Genomic DNA, 21,405 nt, shown 5'->3' on the forward strand with positions numbered 1-21,405 from the left:
AGAGGTGCCGTCTTTGAGACGAGGCCCTGGCGGATGCCAGAGAGCGCGTGAGGCAATGTTGCAGAGGTCGGGGATACTACCCCTGGAGTGCTGACCAATATCGATCGCTGTTTGCGGGATCTTGCTGTGCACACGTAGGCTGCCACATTTCCTACATTACTGCAGCGACCACACTTCCTGCGTGAAGATCCCACTTCCCGAGGTGGAGAAAAATACTACATAAATGTAAATATTGCTTTCTGCTTCACTGGACTATTGAAAGTATTTGACTTGTTTCCCTTGTGTCTTCCTATCAGGGAGCGATGCCTGCTTCCCCTGAAGCTTGCTCTGGAATCGAAGAACGTCAAACTAGCCCAGCATGCGTTAGCTGGAATGCAGGTTGGTACTGTTGCTTCATGTTAAAGAGGAGTCACATCTTTGGTTTGCAAAGGGAGTTTTAAAACCACATTGGGAAGAGTGCAAAGGCAAAATTAGAGAGGGTGCAGAGGTGATTCACCAGGGTGGTGCCTGGACTGGAGCGTTTCAGCTACCAAGAGGGACTGGATAGGCTGGGGTTGTTTGCCCTGTAGCAGAAAAGGTTGAGGGGCGAACCTGATCGAGGTGTACAAAATTATGAGTGACATAGATCGGCCGGATAGGAAGGAACATTTCCCCTTAGTAGAGGGGTCAGTAACCAGGGAAGATAGATTTACGGTAAGGGGCAGGAGATTTAGAGGGACTGTGAAGAAAAGTCTTTTCACCCAGAGTGTAGTGGGAATTTGGAACTTACTGCCTGAAACAGGAACTCTCACAACACTTGAGACACATTTAGATGAGCATTTGAAATGTCACAGCATCCAAGGCCACGGAGCAAGTGTTGGAAAATGGGATTAGAATGGATAGGTGTATGATGGCCTATCCACGATGGGCCGAACAGCCTCTGTTTGTGCTGTAAATCTCTATGCCGATAACTGAAACTGAAAATCTGGAATACAAACTGAGCATGAGCCAACTGGTGGTGAAGTGGTTTATCCGATTCCTTTCTCATTGCGCTCTTGAAAGTCTTTGGCCCTCTCAGCCAAGCTGTTTGACGCTGGGTGGTAGGGGGCTATCCCCGGGTGTGTTGTGCATTCACTTGTACAAAAACCTGGAAATCAGCGCCAGGAAAGGGGGAGCCGTTCTCCTAAATGATTGATTCGGGAAGCCAATGAACGGCAGACACTCAACACAAGGCATCCACTGTGGCTGCCAAGGTAGCGGTTCCCATCTCTGGAACTGATTTTAGAGTGGGCATCCACCAGGACTGAAAACATTTGACCCATTTAAGGGCCCACTTCGTCAACGTGGACCCGGGCCGAGGCAACCTGGCCATTCCCGAGGGTGAAGAGTGGCGGCCCGCAGCAAGGAGTGCAGCATTTGGCACTGTTGCACCAGTTCTTCGATGCCGTTTTCTGTGCCTGACCACCAGATGTAGCTGCATGCCAGCGTCTTCATCTATAGGTGGGCGCTATGTAGCTCTTGAAGGAGGCGGAGCAACCATTCGTGATCCCCACAGAATCATGATGCATGGTGGCACAATGGTTAACACTGCTGCCTCACTGTGCCAGGGACAGAGGTTCGATTCCGGTCTTGGGTCACAGCCTGTGCGGAGTTTGCACTTTCTCCCCGTGTCTGTGTGGGTTTCCTCCGGGTGCTCCGGTTTCCTCCCACAAGCCCTGTGTTGTACTGTTCTATACCATAGATTAGGATAAATGGTTGGCACAACATCGTGGGCCGAAGGTCCTGTACTGTGCTGTACTGTTCTATGTTCTTCTATGTTCTAAGTCCAAAGATGTGCGGGTTAGGTGGATTGGCCACGCTAAATTGCTCCTTAGTGTCGAAAGATGGAATAATAATAATTGTGCTGGTGTGCAGGTCAGGTGGGATTACTGGATTCAAGAGATAGGGTGGGGGAGTGGGCCACAGTAGGGTGCTCTTTCAGAGGGTGCAAGCTTGATGGATCATGGGCGAGGGTCGCTTCGGGGGCTTCAGAAATAGAGTCCTGGGGTGGGATTCTCCCCCCCTCCACGCCGGGGGGGGGGGGAATCGCGCCACGCCACCCCGACCCCCGCATGCGATTCTCCCACCCCCCCCGAAACCAGCGCCGCGCGAATCGCGCTGGGCCGCTCGGAGAATCGGCGCAAACGGCGAGCGGCGATTCTCCGGCCCGGAGGGGCTGAGCGGCTGGCGAAAAAAATGACAGTCCTGCCGGCGCCGTTCTGACCTGCTGTCGGGCCGGCGGCACCTGGGGCTCCAAGGGCTGGGACCGGCCTGTGGAGGGGGGGTTCCAACCCCGGGGAGGCCCTCCGGAGTGGCCTGGTTAGCGATCGGGACCAACCGATCGGCGGGCCGGCCTCTCTGTCGGTGGGCCTCCTTTCTTCCGCCGGCAAGCCTGGATCCATCCGCCATGTTTGTGCGGGGCGGCCTGGGAGAGGACGGCCACCGCGCATGCGCTAGTTGGCACCGGCCCAACTGTGCATGCGCAGGACCCAAGGCGCCGCGTCTTTTACGTAAATTGCACGACGCCCCTGCTAGCCCCACGGAGGGGGGAGAATAGGGGTCTGGGAACGGGCGCTAACGCCGGAGTAAAACACTCTGGTTTTTACTCTGGTGTTGGCACTTAGACTCTCGTTGGGAGAATCCCGCCCCTGACCTCTCACTACAATAAGGAGCTCTGACGAGCAGAGCTCTCCAGTGTACTACACTGGGCTGTGAGCGGCCTTGGCCGTGCATTCCCCGTTGAGGCCCCTTATCAAACGGGAGTCGCGCTTCACAGCCTTGTGTTTCTCGTCGCTGGAAGCACGCCACTTAACGCGCTCGCTATGGGACTTTGCAGCCATTAATAAAATTGCCCCCTTTTATGTTTGGAGCCCTCAAACTGTCAGAAGTATCTTCTGCTTGTCCTCGCCTATGATCTCTTTCGCTGTAAAATAAAGCAGTTAAGTAACAGACACAGAACACTTTACAACAAGCCTTAATACTTCGACTCCCTGGTCCACACTGCCCGAGGTCCTGCTCCCATTTCTGACATCCCCTCCCAGACTAACCCATTCCTGTCCCCCCCAGACTAACCCATTCCTGTCCCTCCCAGACTAACCCATTCCTGTCACTCCCAGACTAACTCATTCCTGTCACTCCCTCCCAGACTAACCCATTCCTGTCCCTCCCAGACTAACCCATTCCTGTCACTCCCAGACTAACTCATTCCTGTCACTCCCTCCCAGACTAACCCATTCCTGTCACTCCCAGACTACCCCATTCCTGTCACTCCCTCCCAGACTAACCCATTCCTGTCACTCCCTCCCAGACTAACCCATTCCTGTCACTCCCTCCCAGACTAACCCATTCCTGTCACTCCCTCCCAGACTAACCCATTCCTGTCACTCCCAGACTAACTCATTCCTGTCACTCCCTCCCAGACTAACCCATTCCTGTCACTCCCTCCCAGACTAACCCATTCCTGTCACTCCCAGACTAACTCATTCCTGTCACTCCCTCCCAGACTAACCCATTCCTGTCCTTCCCAGACTAACCCATTCCTGTCCCTCCCAGACTAACCCATTCCTGTCACTCCCAGACTAACTCATTCCTGTCACTCCCTCCCAGACTAACCCATTCCTGTCCCTCCCAGACTAACCCATTCCTGTCACTCCCTCCCAGACTAACCCATTCCTGTCACTCCCTCCCAGACTAACCCATTCCTGTCACTCCCTCCCAGACTAACCCATTCCTGTCACTCCCAGACTAACTCATTCCTGTCACTCCCTCCCAGACTAACCCATTCCTGTCACTCCCAGACTAACTCATTCCTGTCACTCCCTCCCAGACTAACCCATTCCTGTCCTTCCCAGACTAACCCATTCCTGTCCTTCCCAGACTAACTCATTCCTGTCACTCCCTCCCAGACTAACCCATTCCTGTCACTCCCTCCCAGACTAACCCATTCCTGTCACTCCCCCCCCAGACTAACCCATTCCTGTCACTCCCTCCCAGACTAACTCATTCCTGTCACTCCCTCCCAGACTAACCCATTCCTGTCACCCCCTCCCAGACTAACCCATTCCTGTCACTCCCTCCCAGACTAACCCATTCCTGTCACTCCCTCCCAGACTAACCCATTCCTGTCACTCCCAGACTAACTCATTCCTGTCACTCCCTCCCAGACTAACCCATTCCTGTCACTCCCTCCCAGACTAACCCATTCCTGTCCCTCCCAGACCAACCCATTCCTGTCACTCCCAGACTAACCCATTCCTGTCCCTCCCTCCCAGACTAACCCATTCCTGTCACTCCCTCCCAGACTAACCCATTCCTGTCACTCCCTCCCAGACAAACCCATTCCTGTCCCTCCCAGACTAACCCATTCCTGTCACTCCCAGACTAACTCATTCCTGTCACTCCCTCCCAGACTAACCCATTCCTGTCACTCCCAGACTAACCCATTCCTGTCACTCCCTCCCAGACTAACCCATTCCTGTCCCTCCCTCCCAGACTAACCCATTCCTGTCACTCCCTCCCAGACTAACCCATTCCTGTCACTCCCTCCCAGACTAACCCATTCCTGTCACTCCCAGACTAACCCATTCCTGTCACTCCCTCCCAGACTAACCCATTCCTGTCACCCCCTCCCAGACTAACCCATTCCTGTCACTCCCTCCCAGACTAACCCATTCCTGTCACTCCCTCCCAGACTAACCCATTCCTGTCACTCCCTCCCAGACTAACCCATTCCTGTCCCTCCCAGACTAACCCATTCCTGTCACTCCCTCCCAGACTAACCCATTCCTGTCACTCCCTCCCAGACTAACCCATTCCTGTCACTCCCTCCCAGACTAACCCATTCCTGTCACTCCCTCCCAGACTAACCCATTCCTGTCACTCCCTCCCAGACTAACCCATTCCTGTCCCTCCCAGACTAACCCATTCCTGTCACTCCCTCCCAGACTAACCCATTCCTGTCACTCCCTCCCAGACTAACCCATTCCTGTCACTCCCTCCCAGACTAACCTGTGAGCGTCTAAGTAAGTTTATCTTCTATTAGGTTCTGCCTCTTCCTGTGAGCCCTGTTGTCGTAGCTCAATTTACTGCCAACAACCACCGTGTGAATATTCCCATTGAAACTTTTATTTGAAAGGTGAAAGATTCGAGCCAGTGTGCTGCTGGACAAGGTAATCGATCACCGTGACAGCCAGGCTTTTTCTGTAACAGGTTTCGGGCAATACACAATTAAAATTAATCAGCAAAATCACTTTATTCACAATGCAATCTCAGTTGATGGTGCTGTTATTTTTGGAGTTTCTGCAGCTGTTTCCCTTGGTTACAGCGGTCGAGCAGGTGTTGGTGGGTTTGTCACATCAGCGCTCACGCAGACAATATTAGCAAAGTTCACGGTACGTGCAAAACAATACTTACATAGTTTATTAAGCAAAAGTTCAAATTCTCTCCATACAAATCTACAACTAGAAATTAGATACAAATTCCGCCGTTAAAGCAAATCTGAGCATTCAGTATAAAAATAGGCTACACGGAGGGTTAAGTAACAACATCAGTGAATAACTAGGACGTTACATATAAACCAATTAATCAAATCACATCAGTCGTGCAATCAGAGTAAAAATGATAAGGTGACAATTGCGTTGCCCAATGTTACTAATGGACCATTTATATTTCCATCACCTTTACTTTATTGTTGAAAACATTTAAAATCACACCAAGCAAACAAAAGCACACTTGAGGGATGATAAATCCCACCTGTATTGGGCACTGTCCTTGTGATTAATTCCAACTCGATAACCTTCCGGAATAGTCCTTGTTGCTTCTTAGCTCCGTCCCAAAAATGGGACCGTTGTAGAGGGGCTCCAGCAATGAATGCCAAAGTGATTGAGGGAGAATGGGAGCACAGCACAGTATGCTGCCTTGTCATCTCACTATGTGGGAGCGGGTATCTGTGAGTTTGGCCACTGCTGACATTCATCCCCGCCTTGCCCAATTATTTCTACGGTCAAGATCATCGCGTAGAGCAGGCATTGTCAAACCCGGGGGGGCGCCACTCGTGGTGGGTCGCGGGCGGGTGTCGGGGGGGGGGGGGGGGGGGTCGCGGAGCCGTCCGTCGCGGCGCTCCCGATCGCGCAAATCTGCGCGCAACAGCCGCAGCAGCCGGGTGTTAATAACGTCAGCTGCAAGCGGCCTTCAAAATGGCCGCGAACATGTAATAAAAATGCGGTCGCACTGTGCATGCGTGCAAATCATCGGCGCGCATGCACAAAACTATGCGCATGCGCGCGATGATCGGGCACGCGTGCACAGTGAGGCCGCTTTTTAAAAAAAATGGTTGCAGCTTTTTGTTTTACAAGTTCGGGAAGAACACTGGCGTAGAGGCTGGGTCACTTAATATGTTCATGGCTGAGTTAGACAGATTTTTGATCTACAAGGGACTCAAGGTAATGGGGGAGGGGTGGATTGACAGGAAAGTGGAGTTAAGGCCACAATTGTATCTGGCAGGATGTTATTGAGTGATAGAGCTGGCTCGACGGGCTGAATCGCTGACTCCTGTTCTTATGTGGGAGAACACTCGTAAGATTTGAGACCATACATTATTATTATTGCCACTGAAAGAGTAGAAGGTTATATTCCCGAGTGTCAGGGGATTCCCCTGTGATATAGGGTGTACGCGACACAATGACAGTGTTATGTCCCAGGTCCACACCTTGTTTTCTATTCATGGTGTACTGACCACCCACTGTGCAGTAGCTACGGTAATGCCATCTGCACTTTACCCCTCTGCACTGGGAAATATATTGTCAGTGTTATTTTACCAACTCGCACTGTCCCACTTACTGTACCTAACTTCAATCATTCCAAGAAACCTGATTTGGCCTGGCATATTCCCAAATACCTTAAACATTTACAGGCTGGGAATTCTCCTGACTCCCCAGAGCCTGGCCACTATCTACAAGGCACAAGCCAGAGGTGTAATGGAATATTCTCCACTAGCCTGGATGGGTGCAGCTCCAACAACACTCAAGAAGCTCAACATCATCCAGAACAAAGTAGCTCCGCTTGATTGGCACCCCATCCACCACCAACTGGGGCTGTTTAGCACAGGGCTAAATCGCTGGCTTTGAAAGCAGACCAAGGCAGGCTAGCAGCACGGTTCGATTCCCGTAACAGCCTCCCCGAACAGGCGCCGGAATGTGGCGACTAGGGGCTTTTCACAGTAACTTCATTTGAAGCCTACTTGTGACAATAAGCGAATTTCATTCATTCATTCATTCATTCATTCAACACCATCTCCCTCTACCACGGACGCACAGTGGCAGCAGTGTGTACCATCTACAAGATGCATAGCAGCAACTCACCAAGCCTCCTTGACAGCACCTTACAAACGCGCGGCCTCTACTACCTGGAAGGTCAAGGGCAGTAGATACCTGGGAACCCCATCCCCTGAACGTCCAGGTCCAAGTCACACACGATCCTGACTTGGAAATATGTCACCGTTCCTTCACTGTAACTGGGTCAAACTCCCTCCCTACAGTGAGTGTATCTACACCACCTGGATCGAGAGGCAGGTGGGTCAGCACCACTTTATCGAACAGAATCCTGACAGTGCAGATGGTGGCCATTCGGCCCATCGAGCCTGCACCAATCCTCCGAAAGAGCACTCTCCCGAGCCTACCTCCCCGTCCTATCCCCGTAACCCCACGCATTGATCATGGTCAATCCTCCAAACCTGCACATCTTTGGACTGTGGGAGGAAACCGGAGCACCCGGAGGAAACCCATGCAGACACGGGGAGAACGTGCAAACTCCACACAAACAGTTACCCGAGGCCAGAATCGCACCCACGTCCTGGTGCTGTGAGGCAGCTGTGCCCTGTATCGCCGAGGGCAATTCAGGATGGGCAATAAAAATGCTGGCCTTGCCAGCAGCGACCATGTCCCGTGACAAATCATTGGAAACGTCCCACCGAGAAACAACAGAAGAGTTCCGTTAACAGAAGTGAATCCTCTGGAAAAGGAAGTGAACCTTGCACTACTGAAAAACGGTTTATTACAGAACATCAAATTCCACAAACTGATATAATCTCTAACATGACCTAAAATGTCCCCTGTCACTCTGCCAAATGGGGAGAAACAGTCTTCAGTAATGTGGGGTGGTTGGAAATGGGATCTTCTTGAAATTTTGGAATTATTGGCAAACAAATTCTCTAGGATTTCAATTGGGTTGGGGTTAGAATTTGGATTTCACTGGGAGAGATCTCTTTGGAGATATTGGGAACAAAAGCATCTGATATTAGGGATTGATGGAGAACTGAGTCCACCCGTGAGAGAACCTATGACTGTGTGGCTAAATTCCCCTCCAACTTGATTTTCAAATTTGCTGATGACACCACCGTAGTGGGTCGGATTTCAAACAATGACGAGGCAGAGTACAGGAATGAGATAGAGAATCTGGTGAACTGGTGCGACGTCAACAATCTCTCCCTCGATGTCTACAAAACGAAGGAGATTGTCATTGACTTCAGGAAGCGTAGTGCCCCTGTCTACATCAATGGGAACAAAGTAGAAAGGGTCGAGAGCTTCAAGCTTTTAGGTGCACAGATCACCAACAGCCTGTCCTGGTCCCCCCCATGCCGACACTATAGTTAAGAAAGCCCACCAACGACTACTTTCTCAGAAGACGAAGGAAATTTGGCATGTCAGCTACGACCCTCACCAACTTCTACAGATGCACCACAAAAAGCATTCTTTCTGGTTGTATCACCGCTTGGTATGGAGCCTGCTCTGCCCAAGACCGCAAGAAACTACAAAAGGTCGTGAATGTAGCCCAATCCATCACGCAAACCAGCGTCCCATCCATTGACTCTGTCTACAATTCCCGCTGCCTCGGAAAGGCAGCCAGCATTATTAAGGACCCCACGCACCCCGGATATACTCTCTTCCACCTTCTTTCATCAGGAAAAAGATACCAATGTTTGAGGTCACGTATCAACGGACTCAAGAACAGCTTCTTCCCTACTGCTATCAGACTTTTGAATGGACCTACCTTGTATTAAGTTGATCTTTTCCCTACACCTTGCTATAACTGTAACATTATATTCTGCAGTCTCCCCTTCCTTCCCTATGTACGGTATGCATTGTTTGTACAGTATGCAAGAAACAACACTTTTCACTGTATACTAATACATGTGACAATAATAAATCAAATTAAATCAAATCAGAGAGAAAGAAATGGTCCAATGATTGGGGAAAAATAGAGTCATTAATCTGCTTGGGAAGAGCATTCACCTGGATTGGTTCATAAATCTTCTGAAATAATTTCTTGCCTTTGGCTTAATTGCAATGTGGTCTACAAATAGTTAAATTAGAAGGTCAGGTTACATATCATAGAATTTGCAGTGCAGAAGGAGGCCATTCGGCCCATCGAGTCTGCACCGGCTCTTGGAAAGAGCACCCTACCCAAGGTCCACACCTCCACCCTATCCCTCTAACCCAGTAACCCCATCCAACATTAAGGGCAATTTTGGACACTAAGGGCAATTTAGCATGGCCAACCCACCTAACCTGCACATCTTTGGACTGTGGGAGGAAACCGGAGCACCCGGAGGAAACCCACGCACACACGGGGAGGATGTGCAGACTCCGCACAGACAGTGACCCAAGCCGGGAATCGAACCTGGGACCCTGGAGCTGTGAAGCAATTGTGCTATCCACAATGCGACCGTGCTGCCCTAAGATTTGAACCCACATCCCCAGAGCATTAGCCTGGGCTTGTCATTACTAGTCCAGTGACTTTACCACATTGCCATTCTTCCCTGCAATTCCAACTTACATATGCGAGGCTCATATTTCCTTGAATATAGAAGATTAAGTATGATATAGTTGCGGCCTTTAAGGTGGTTAAAGAATTTGATAGGTCTACTTGAGATTCTTGGGAGGTTCGGTTTCGGGCCAAAGTTGATATCTTGGATTAGGCTTCTGTATGGGGCTCCCAATGCAAGTGTTCGCACAAATGCCCTTGAGCTTGGGTTTCTTTCAATTGATTAGGGTTTGAGGCAGGGTTGTCCATTGTCTCTGCTTCTGTTTGGGCAGCACGGTAGCACAAGTGGATAGTACTGTTGCTTCACTGCGCCAGGGTCCCAGGTTCGATTCCCCCGCTGGGTCACTGTCTGTGCGGAGTCTGCATGTTCTCCCCACGTGTCTGCGTGGGTTTCCTCCGGGTGCTCCGGTTTCCTCCCACAGTCCAAAGATGTGCAGGTTAGGTGGATTGGCCATGCTAAATTGCCCTTAGTGTCCAAAAAGGTTAGGAGGGGTTATTGGGTTACGGAGATAGGGTGGAAGTGAGGTCTTAAGTGGATCGGTGCAGACTCAATGGGCCGAATGGCCTCCTTCTGCACTGTATGTTCTAAGTTTGCTTTGGCAATCAAACTGCTGACCAGAACATCAAGATATTCCACTGAGTGGAGGGGAATAAAATGGTGAGGGAGGGGGCATAGGGGGTCTTTATAGGCAGATGAACTGGGTATGATTTGAATTTGGATAAGAGCGAACATTTTCCGGCTAACCCCCTCAGGGAGGGGAGCCTATCCCGGGATGTTGCCTTTCGCCTTGCCAGATCTAGCTTTCGTTATCTGGGAATCCGGGTGGTCCACAATTGGGCCTCGCTTCACAAATTAAATTATGCTAGTCTGGTGAATGGGGTTAAATCTGACTTGCAGAAGTGGGATAACCTCCCCCTGTCCTTGGCGGGTGGGGTTCAGATGGTAGTTGTCCTCCCAATATTTTTATTTCTTTTTCAGGGTATCCCCAAATCTTTCTTTGCTAGAGTCAGCAAATTGATAGCTTCCTTCATTTGGGCGGGCCAGACCCCAAGGATTCGGAGGGAGTTTCTTCAGAAAGAGAGAGACAGTCGGGGGGGGGGGCCTTACCCTGACCCAATTTGTTAATTTATTACTGGGAAGCCAATATTGACACGGTATTGTCGTATGCCGAATCCCATATGGGGGCAGCTGTAGGCGGCTCTTGTAGTGGTTCTAGCCTGGAGGCTTTGGTAACTGTCTCGCTTCTGTTTTCCCTGCATAATGTACCTCGGGTCCGGTAGTGGAGCCACTCTGAGGATTTGGAGGCAGTTTCGACGAAATTTCAAGCTCAGCTCCATGTCGTTGTAAGCCCATATTTGTAGGAATCATCTCTTTGCGCCAGCGGGCTTAGACTCGAAGTTCAGTTTATGGGATGGGGGGGCGGGGGGGGGGGGGGGGGGGGGGGAGAAAGTGGGTCTGGAGAAGTTTGGGGACCTGTTTGTGGAGGGTAGGTCTGTCGATTTTGAGGAACTATTGGACAAATTCCAACTCCCGAGGACTAATTTATTCAGGTATTTCCAGGTTCACGATTTCTAGTGTAAGGAGATTTCTTCATTTCCCCTGACACTCTCGCCCTCCCTCTTGAATAGGATCCTTGCTCTGGCCGAGTTGGGTGAGGAGAAGATTTCGGACATTCGTGGGCAGGTCCTGTTCGCGGAGCAGGCTCCGTTAGGTGAAGTGAAGAGGAAGTGGGAGGGTGAACTGGGTCCGGTTTTTGATGGGGGTGGGGGGGGTTGTGGAGTGAGGCTGTTCACAGGGTCAACTCCACCTTGTCATGTCCTAGGCTCAGCTTGATCAGGTTCAAGGTGGTACTCAGGACACATGTGACCAAGACAAGGATGGGTGTTTCTTTCTCAGGTGTGAATGTTGTTCCTGGGGGGCCAGCGAATCATACCCAAATGTTCTGGTCGTGTCCTAAACGGTTAAGCTTCTGGGTCTCCTTCTTTAACACCAAGTCATGGATTCTTGATATTGAGCTGGAGCCTAGTCCTCTGGTGGCCATTTTGGGGTTTCGGATTCCTTGGTGCTCCAGACGGGGTTGAAGGCCGATGTCCTCACCTTTGCCTTGTTGATAGCCCGGAGGCAAGTTCTCCTTGGGTGGAGATCTCCTACTCTGTCCAGTGTCTCAGCCTGTTTGGGTCACCTAATGGAGTTCCTATATCTAGAGAATGTCAAGTACACCAGCAGAGGGTCAGTAGAAGGGTTCTACTCGAGATGACAGCCATTCATTTCATTTCAGAGAGTTAATCACCGTCAGCTGTTAGGGGCGAGTTTTAGATTTTAGTTACATGTTGAAGGGTTGGGTTCAGTGGAGTTGTTAAGTATTGATCGTGCTATTCTTGCATTGTACCTTTATGTATTTGTTGTACAGTGTGGTATTATTTTGTTATCTATGAAAGATTTCTTAAAGAAAAATATTTTTTTAAAAATGGATGGAAAAAAAACCTCAGGTGGGAATGTTAGGAAACGATTAAAGTTCCCAGCACCTAAGTTGGAATTGGGGGTTTTAATTGTTTAATAGAATGCACTTATTGTTTGATAGACTGCACCAATATATAAAGGGGATGCAGGTGGCACTGCTTTGTTGTGGGAGAAGTGATTACTGAACACAGTAAACTTGGAGTGGACGAAGTCTACACTTGCTTCCTAGTTCTTATTATAGATTTACCATCGGGGCTTATTGAACATAGAACATTACAGCGCAGTACAGGCCTTTCGGCCCTCAATGTTGCGCCAACCTGTGAAACCACTCTAAAGCCCATCTACACTATTCCATTATCATCATGGGCGAAATTCTCCCGAAACGGCGCGATGTCCGCCGACTGGCGCCCAAAACGGCGCCAATCAGACGGGCATCGCGCCGCCCCAAAGGTGCGGAATGCTCCGCATCTTTGGGGACCGAGCCCCAACATTCAGGGGCTAGGCCGGCGCCGGAGGAATTTCCGCCCTGCCAGCTGGCGGAAACGGCCTTTGTTGCCCCGCCAGCTGGCGCGGAAATGACATCCCCGGGCGGCGCATGCGCGGGAGCGTCAGCGGCCGCTGACAGTTTCCCACGCATGCGCAGTGGAGGGAGTCTCTTCCCCCTCTGCCATGGTGGAGACCGTGGCGGAGGCGGAAGGGAAAGAGTGCCCCCACGGCACAGGCCCGCCCGCGGATCGGTGGGCCCCGATCGCGGGCCAGGCCACCGTGGGGGCACCCCCCGGGGCCAGATCGCCCCGCGCCCCCCCCCAGGACCCCGGAGCCCGCCCACACCGCCTTGTCCCGCCGTTCAAAAGGTGGTTTAATCCACACCGGCGGGACAGGCAATTTATCGGCGGGCCTTCAGCCCATCCGGGCCGGAGAATCGAGCGGGGGGTCCCGCCAACCGGCGCGGCCCGATTCCCGCCCCCGCCGAATATCCGGTGCCGGAGACTTCGGCAACCGGCGGGGGCGGGATTCACGCCAGCCCCCGGCGATTCTCCAACCCGGCGGGGGGTCGGAGAATGACGCCCCATATGTTTATCCAATGCCATTTAAATGCCCTTAATATTGGCGAGTCCACCACTGTTGCAGGCAGGGCATTCCACGCCCTTACTACTCTCTGAGTAAAGAACCTACCTCTGACATCTGTCCTATATCTATCTCCCCTCAATTTAAAGCTATGTCCTCTCGTGCTAGCCATCACCATCCAAGGAAAAAGGCTCTCACTGTCCACCCTATCTAATCCTCTGATCATCTTGTATGCCTCAATTAGGTCACCTCTTAACCTTCTTTTCTCTAACGAAAACAGCCTCAAGTCCCTCAGCCTTTCCTCATAAGATCTTCCCTCCACACCAGGCAACATCCTGGTAAATCTCCTCTGCACCCTTTCCAATGCTTCCACATCCTTTTATAAAAAGAATTTGTAGGGTGGATGGGGAAAAAAACCTCTGGTGGGAATGTTAGGAAACGATTAAAGTTCCCAGCACCTAAGTTGGAATCCTTCCTACAATGCAGCGGCCAGAACTGCACGCAATACTCCAAATGCGGCCGCACCAGAGTTTTGTACAGCTGCAACATGACCTCATGGCTCCGAAACTCAATCCCTCTAATTAACGGGGGGAGCCCAGAACTTGGAAAGTAATTTCAAATTTGAGCCTGGCCATTTGGGGCTTCACACATAAGGTAGAGGAAACCTGGAGTTTTCTGATACCCAGAAATGTTGCTGAGGCTGAGATTGAACTCAAATTGTGAGAACTGAGGCTGATAGATTTTTGTTCGGTCAGAGTATTAAGGGTGATGGAACCAGTTGGGTCAATGGAGTCGAGATACATATCAGGCATGGACATATAAAATGGTACAAGGGGCTTGAGGGGCTGAATGACCTCTTCCTGACCCTATGAATTGTTGACTGTCAGATTATCGGATTGCATGAGTATTGACACTCTAAGCGGGTAATGTGTTTAAAAATGTGACTAGAGGGGGCGGCACAGTGGTTAGCAATGTGACCATGAGCGGAGTATTCCAGCCCCAATACTGGTGGGACAAGAATTGAGCCTCCAAACTTTCCTGCCCCACCTGCGGCAATAATTGTCGGAGTCCCGCCCTATAATTCGAGAGTAATTGACAGTGAGAATGTTGGATGGGAATATCATTATTGTGAGAACTCGCGTCGAGTGCGACAGTCCTCAGCCACGAAAAACAATTCAGCCCCCGCCCCAAAAGGAGACAGTACATGACGGTAAATACCCGTGACCATCTCCTGACGGGACCCCCTCTTATTATACCGGCATTTATCCCTCGATCAACAGAGTGACCTCTTTGAAGGTCTCTGCCTCATCATCGGCACTCGTTCCTCTGCAACTCTCGAACATCTTGCCCACTCCCAGTTGCTCCTGCAGCTCTCTCACGGTCAGTCTGACCCCGGGCTCTTCTGGCTGCATCCGTTTCCTGAAGGCGGCAGAAAAGTCTTTGTCGTACGTCAGCGCGTTCTCCCCCCCTGGGCCCACTTTGTTATTGAGACAGGGGTCATTATTCCGGTGGGGCGGGGAGGTGCAGCAAAGGGCGGTCCAGGCTACCTCGGGCACCATGATCTTGTTCTTCAGCTTGATGTTGGTGGAATTGGCTGAACCCGTCACGACGTACATGGAGCGGCTGGAATTGTAGCATATCTCTGCCAAGTGGAGAACAATAGATTCTGCCTCTTTTGCCCAGTTCACGTTGGCTTTGTGCGTCTGCGGGACTGCATTAGTGAGGGTGCAGGTAGCTGTGGCACTTTCTTTCTGATTAAAGGAATAGGGGTAGAGGTGACCTCGATCATAGCCTGAACACTGGTAATCTGCATCCACCGCTTGATGGTCGCTGGCAGTCCCGTTGCTGCTCATCATTTCAGCCGAGGCGTGGAGATCATCAATCTAAAACCAGCAGAAAATAACACATTAGGAAATAGTCACAATGTCAGAAATGAACGGGAGGGAAAGCTCGTTAACCCCAACAAACCTATCCCCCCTTTCACACATTAACCTGACGTTCTCAGCCCATGGCCACAAAACAAATGGGGATTAATGGGAGCGACTTATAATTGTTCTCTATTTTGATCTTGCAAACAAGATATCTTGCTCAGCGTTTAATTGAGAACCTAGAACACGTCCACAATAATAGCTGGCAATTCTCAGCTGCTCAGTCAGTGATTGTGGCAGGGAACAGATAACAAGTTCTATTTATATAGCATCCTGAATGTAGTAATATACCCCAAGTGCCATCAGACAAAGCTTGACACCAAACTGCAGCGACATGTAAAGATAGGTGACAAAGAGTTTGGTTGACCAGGTAGGTGTTAAGGAGCGTATTAAAGGACAGAACAGGGAAGGATTGAGGAGGATTATTAGTCCTTCCTAATCTGGTTAAACTGTTATTCATTATTTTAAAATCATCTGCGTGCTTGGTCGCTACCTTAACCTCCATTGTGAAAAGGCAGGAGAAACTAAACCATCCAATTACCACCCTATCAGTCTGCTCTCGATCATCAGTAACTTGATGGAAGATCCCGTCATTAAATGTCACTTACTCATCAATAACCTGCTTGCGGACGCTCAGTTTGGGTTCCGCCTAGGTCACTCAGCTCCTGACCTCATTACAGCCTTGGTTCAAACATGGACACAACAATCGGGTTGCTTGGGGAAGTGAGAGTGACTGCCCTTCACATCGAGGCAGCATTTGATCAAGGGGCCCACCAAAACTCGAGTCAATGGCTGCAACGTCCTCCGAGTGGCGATCTCCGGCAGATAGCCACCTTCGCCACATTTACCCACTCTGGGAGTCCAAAGCCCCCGTCTCGCGCAACCTTCCTCGCTCCCGCTGGATGTGACAGGAGCAGCCAAGCCCCCTCCCAGGATTGTTGTGGAGTAACTGGGGCACAGAGAGGTAAGTCACTCCCCCTTTTTACAGCAGTAGCTGCCGTAAAGCGGAGGTTTAAAGGGACAATTTACAGGGAGCAGGTAAGTTATAAGTTGTGGGAATGGGGGAGTCAAGGCTAGTCTGGCCGATGGGGTGGGGGGAAGGAAGGGTGGGAGGAGGGTCAGTGGTTGGGGGAGGGGCTCCGGTCTGGGAGGGAGTGGGGCTCAGTCTGGGAGGGGGGGATCAGTCCAGGAGGGGGTTCAGTCCAGGAGGAGGGGTCAGTCCAGGAGGAGGTTCAGTCCAGGAGGTGGTTCAGTCCAGGGGGTATGGGGGTCAGTCCAGGAGAGGGTGTGTTTGGACTGCTTCACACCGGGAGGGGGATCGGGTTGGGGCGTGGGGTGGGTGGTGGTGTCCCCTGGTGGGGCCGTGTTTGTGCGGGGTGTCCCCTGTGAGGCTGGGTCTAGGTCTTTTTAAATAGTTACTCTGGAGATGGAAGGCTTTTTTCCTTCTAACTCTTTAAGAGTGACTATCAGGGTAAAACTGGCAGTGCCATCTGAAGTTAGCGATTTAAATCACTTCTGTTGGATGGTTCTCAGACCAGCGCAATTTTCCAGAGGAAATTAGCACTTGTGGGGCAATTCCCGGGAAAACTGAAACGTGGGAACTTCCGAGAGGGATTCCCTTAATGGGATACTGGGGAACCCAGAAGTTATGGGCCAATGAGAAAGCTCTCCGCTGGTTGGAGTCCGTCTAATGCAAGGCAAGTAGCAGTGGTTCTTGGAGACCAGTCAAGTCGGGTGCAGGATATCACTGCAGGAGTTCCTCAGGGTAGTGTCCTCGGCCCAACCATCTTCAGCTGCTTCATCAATGACCTCCCTTCCATTATAAGGTCAGAAGTGGGGATGTTCACTGATGACTGCCCAATGTTTAGCACCATTCGTGACTCCTCAGATACTGAAGCAGTCCATGTCCAAATGCAGCAAGACCTGGATGATATCAAGGTTGGGGCTGACAAGTGGCAAGTTACAATACATGCCGCACAAGTGGCAGGCAATGACCATCCCCAACAAGAGAGAATCTAACCATCTCTCTTTGACATTCAATGGCATTACCATCGCTGAATCCCTCACTATCGACAGACATCCTGGGGGTAGGGTTGCCAACTGGGCATAATCCCGGAGACCTCAACAGAAGTGACATTACAGAAATCTCACGGTGCGGTATGGGCGGGTCTGGGAACGCTTGCAAATACCGACACATTCCCAGGGAATCTCGGAGTTAAATAATAGGTTAATAATAATAATAATAATAATACTCTTTATTGCCACAAGTAATAATAACAATAATCACTTATTGTCACAAGTAGGCTACAATGAAGTTACTGTGAAAGCCCCTAGTCGCCACATTCCGGCGCCTGTTCGGGGAGGCCGGTACGGGAATTGAACCCGCGCTGCTGGCATTATTCTGCATTACAAACCAGCTGTTTAGCCCACTGTGCTAAACTAGCCCCAGTCGGCTGTAAGTAGGCTTACATTACGTTACATAGGCTTACATGTAAATAGGCTTACATTGACACTGCAATGATGTGACTGTGAAAATCGCCTAGTCGTCACATTCCGGCGCCTGCTCGGGTACACAGAGGGAGAATTCAAAATGTCCAAATTACCTAACAAGCACGTCTTTCGGGACTTGTGGGAGGAAACCGGAGCACCCGGAGGAAACCCACGCTAACACGGGAAGAACGTGCAGACTCTTCACAGACAGTGACCCGAGGCCGGAATTGAATCCAGGTCCCTGGTGCTGTGAGGCAGCAGTGCTAACCATCATTCATTGTGATCGTGGCTGATCATCCAACTCATTAACCTAATCCCTCCGTTCCCACATATCCTTTAACCCCCTTCACCCTAAGTGCCATGTCTACCTGCTTCTTGAAAACATTGACCTCAGCTACTTCCTGTGGTAATGAAATCCACAGGCCGCTCACTCTCTGGGTGAAGCATTTTATTCAGCTCAATAGGCTTGTTAACAAACCCACCTAGCGTATTAGGGGTATGAATTTGGGGGTGGACAGGAAGGTGGTGGGCTGTCCACCCGACCTATTATACCCCACCAGCCGAAAACACACACTCGCCGGACAGAGGTATAATTCAGCCCTCTGATTCTATTCTATGAAAGTGAAAGATGAAATCGCGCCCTTTGGTGTCACGATATTGACGTTTGTGGGATCTTCTTTGTCCTTTGAGATGACCCGATGACCATGTGGGTGGCACGGTAGCACAGTGGTTAGCACTGCTGCTTCACAGCGTCAGGGTCCCGGGTTCGATTCCCGGCTTGGGTCACTGTCTGTGCGGAGTTTGCACGCTCTTCCCGTGTCTGCGTGGGTTTCCTCCGGGTGCTCCGGTTTCCTCCCACATGTCCCGAAAGACGTGCTGTTAGGTGGATTGGACATTCTGAATTCTCCGTCTGTGTACCCGAACAGGCGCCGGAATGTGGCGACTAGGGGATTTTCACAGTAACTTCATTGCAGTGTTAATGTAAACCTACTTGTGACTATAATAAAGATTATTATTCGGGGATGAAAGTGCTCTTTAAATGCACGTTCTTACACTTTCTCTGTCCTTCTCGAATTTTAAATACGTTTCCAATAAAGTGGGGAAAAAAACAACTGTATTTGCCTTGGCGACAAACGAGAGCAGAATTTCCACTGAAGCTGTCAATTCTCATTCCCAACCTGACCTCCCAAACAACAACATGGAGGAATGTCAGAAACCTCAGTGATAAATGATGCTCATTGTGATTGTCTTGTGGAGGTCAAAGCGATTGGGGCTTGTCTCTGCTACGAGGTGAACCGTTCAGTCACAATCACTTACCTGTGGCTCATAAAACCATGATCTGGGTCTCAGCCTCTTAGCAACACCCAAGGTGCAGGGGAACCTGTAAGCGGAGTAGACCGGGATGCGCAGGTCCGTCCGGTACAGGGTCACAAAGTGATAGTGGTTCTTGTACCTCTGGCAGATTTTGACCCGGTTTTGAGTGTCGAATCCCTGCGGTGGCACCTTGCCCTGGAAGAACCAGTTGCATTCGCTCAAATCCTGGATCACTTTCCCCTGCACTATCCCAGGATCGAGGACTGGAAAGAGCAGGAATAAGACCAGACTCGGTGTCCCCATGTCCAGACTCCACACACAATGATATTCCACTCCTAGCTGGAGAGCGAGAGATCTGTGTTTCACTCTCTGGTTTCGCTGTGTTGTGTTAAGTTCCGCAGAGCGACACCTGGAGTCTCTGTAAATCAAGAGAAGGGTGTTCCCAATGCAACGGTTAGTCTAATTTAGATGTCGCGCCCCTCACCCCGGGCTACCCACTCCTATCATTATTCGAGAGGCGACAGTTTCTGTTTCTATAATTTCTCCTAATATTTCTCTGCAATAATCTGCAGACAGTGATAAGAATATTTGACTCTGTGCCTAAGTTTCATTTCCTTATTTCTCCGAAGATGTGATACAAGAGAAAGTATCCCTGGCTGTCTCAGCATGAGATGTTTTTTAATTCATTCAAGGGAAGTGGGTGTCTGTGGCAAGGCCAGCATTTGTTGTCCATCCCTGGTTACCCTGGAGAAGGTGGTGGTGAGCTCCATGCTTGAACCACTGCAGTCCATGTGGTGTGGGCACCCCCACTGCGCTGTTGAGAGGGAATTCCTGGTGTTTAAGCTCAGCGACAGCGAAGGAATGAGAATATGTGTCTAAGTCAGGATGAACATCCAGGGGTACTGAGGGCGGCACGTTCGCACAGTCGTTAACACTGTTGCTTCACAGCACCAGGGTCCCAGGTTCGATTCCCGGCTTGGGTCACTGTCTGTGCGGAGTCTGCACGTTCTCCCCGTGTCTGCGTGGGTTTCCTCCGGGTGCTCCGGTTTCCTCTCACAAGTCCCAAAAGACGTGCTTGTTAGGTGAATTGGACATTCTGAATTCTCCCTCTGTGTACCCGAACAGGCGCCGGAATATGGCGACTAGGGGCTTTTCACAGTAACTTCAGTTTAGTGTTAATGTAAGCCTACTTGTGACACTAATGAAGATTATTATTATTGATGTGGAGATGCCTGCGTTGGACTGGGGTGAGCACAGTAAGACGTCTTACAACACCAGGTTAAAGCCCAACAGGTTTGTTTCAAATCACTAGCTTTCGGAGCACTGCTCCTTCCTCAGGTGAATTATTATTATTATTTAGGAAGGGCAGGCGAAAAGGAAAAAGCAGCGGAGTTGCATTGCTGGTTAAAGAGGAATTTAATGCAATAATGAGAAAGGTTATTAGCTCTGGATCATGTGGAATCTGTCTGGGTGGGGCCGAGAAACGCCAAGGGGGAAAGAAACGTTAGTGGGAGTTGTTTATAGACCCCAAACAGTCATGGTGATGTTGGGGATGACATTAAATAAGAAATTAGAGAGGAATGCTGTATTTAGTGTGTACATTAATCTGTATATTGATTTCATAGAATTTACAGTGCAGAAGGAGGCCATTCGGCCCATCGAGTCTGCACCGGCTCTTGGAAAGAGCACCCTACCCAAGGTCAACACCACCACCCTATCCCCATAACCCAGTAACCCCACCCAACACGATGGGCAATTTTGGACACTAAGGGCAATTTAGCATGGCCAATCCACCAAACCTGCACATCTTTGGACTGTGGGAGGAAACCGGAGCACCCGGAGGAAACCCACGCAGACACGGGGAGGATGTGCAGACTCCGCACAGACAGTGACCCAAGCCGGAATCGAACCTGGGACCCTGGAGCTGTGAAGCAATTGTGCTATCCACAATGCTACCGTGCTGCCCAATTGCGTGGGCATGTGCGGGTTGTTAGTTGTCCATGAGGGCTGGTTGAAGAACCTGCTGCCAGGTTATATGTGTACCTGCTATTATTTGCTATATACTTTTAGAGTAAAGGCTATTAAGCATTTAAAACGTGTACGTCTACCTTGTCCAGTTACTACACATGCGATAAAGGAACATCTGTAATTATGGATGACTTTAATCTGCACATAGATTGGGCAAATCACATTAGTAACAGTACCATAGAGGAGGAATCCTGGAGTGTGTATGAGATGGTTTACTGGACCAATATGTTGAGGAACCAACTGGGGAACTGGCCATCCTAGACTAGGTGTGCAAGGCCC

At 50.4% G+C, this 21,405-nt stretch overlaps 2 protein-coding genes across 2 annotated transcripts in view; one reads left to right on the forward strand and one right to left on the reverse strand.

The window, feature by feature from the left end:
* The window catches only part of arfgef3 (ARFGEF family member 3), a 363,850-nt gene that overhangs the window by 28,371 nt on the left and 314,074 nt on the right, over positions 1-21,405 (forward strand). Inside the window, exon 3 of the mRNA XM_072513502.1 lies at positions 297-378. Within this exon, the coding sequence (XP_072369603.1) occupies positions 297-378 (82 nt within the window). The remainder of the gene's footprint in view (positions 1-296; positions 379-21,405) is intronic.
* On the reverse strand, positions 13,790-19,401 carry LOC140409945 (endonuclease domain-containing 1 protein-like). The gene is made up of 2 exons (XM_072498018.1): positions 19,102-19,401; positions 13,790-15,249 (listed from the first exon to the last, which is right to left on the reverse strand). Exons 1-2 carry the CDS (start codon positions 19,399-19,401, stop codon positions 14,629-14,631), a joined length of 921 nt encoding a protein of 306 aa, XP_072354119.1. The 3' UTR covers positions 13,790-14,628.

This window comes from Scyliorhinus torazame, chromosome 1 (genome assembly GCF_047496885.1).
Source record: "Scyliorhinus torazame isolate Kashiwa2021f chromosome 1, sScyTor2.1, whole genome shotgun sequence".
NCBI classification, from domain to species: Eukaryota; Metazoa; Chordata; class Chondrichthyes; order Carcharhiniformes; family Scyliorhinidae; genus Scyliorhinus; species Scyliorhinus torazame.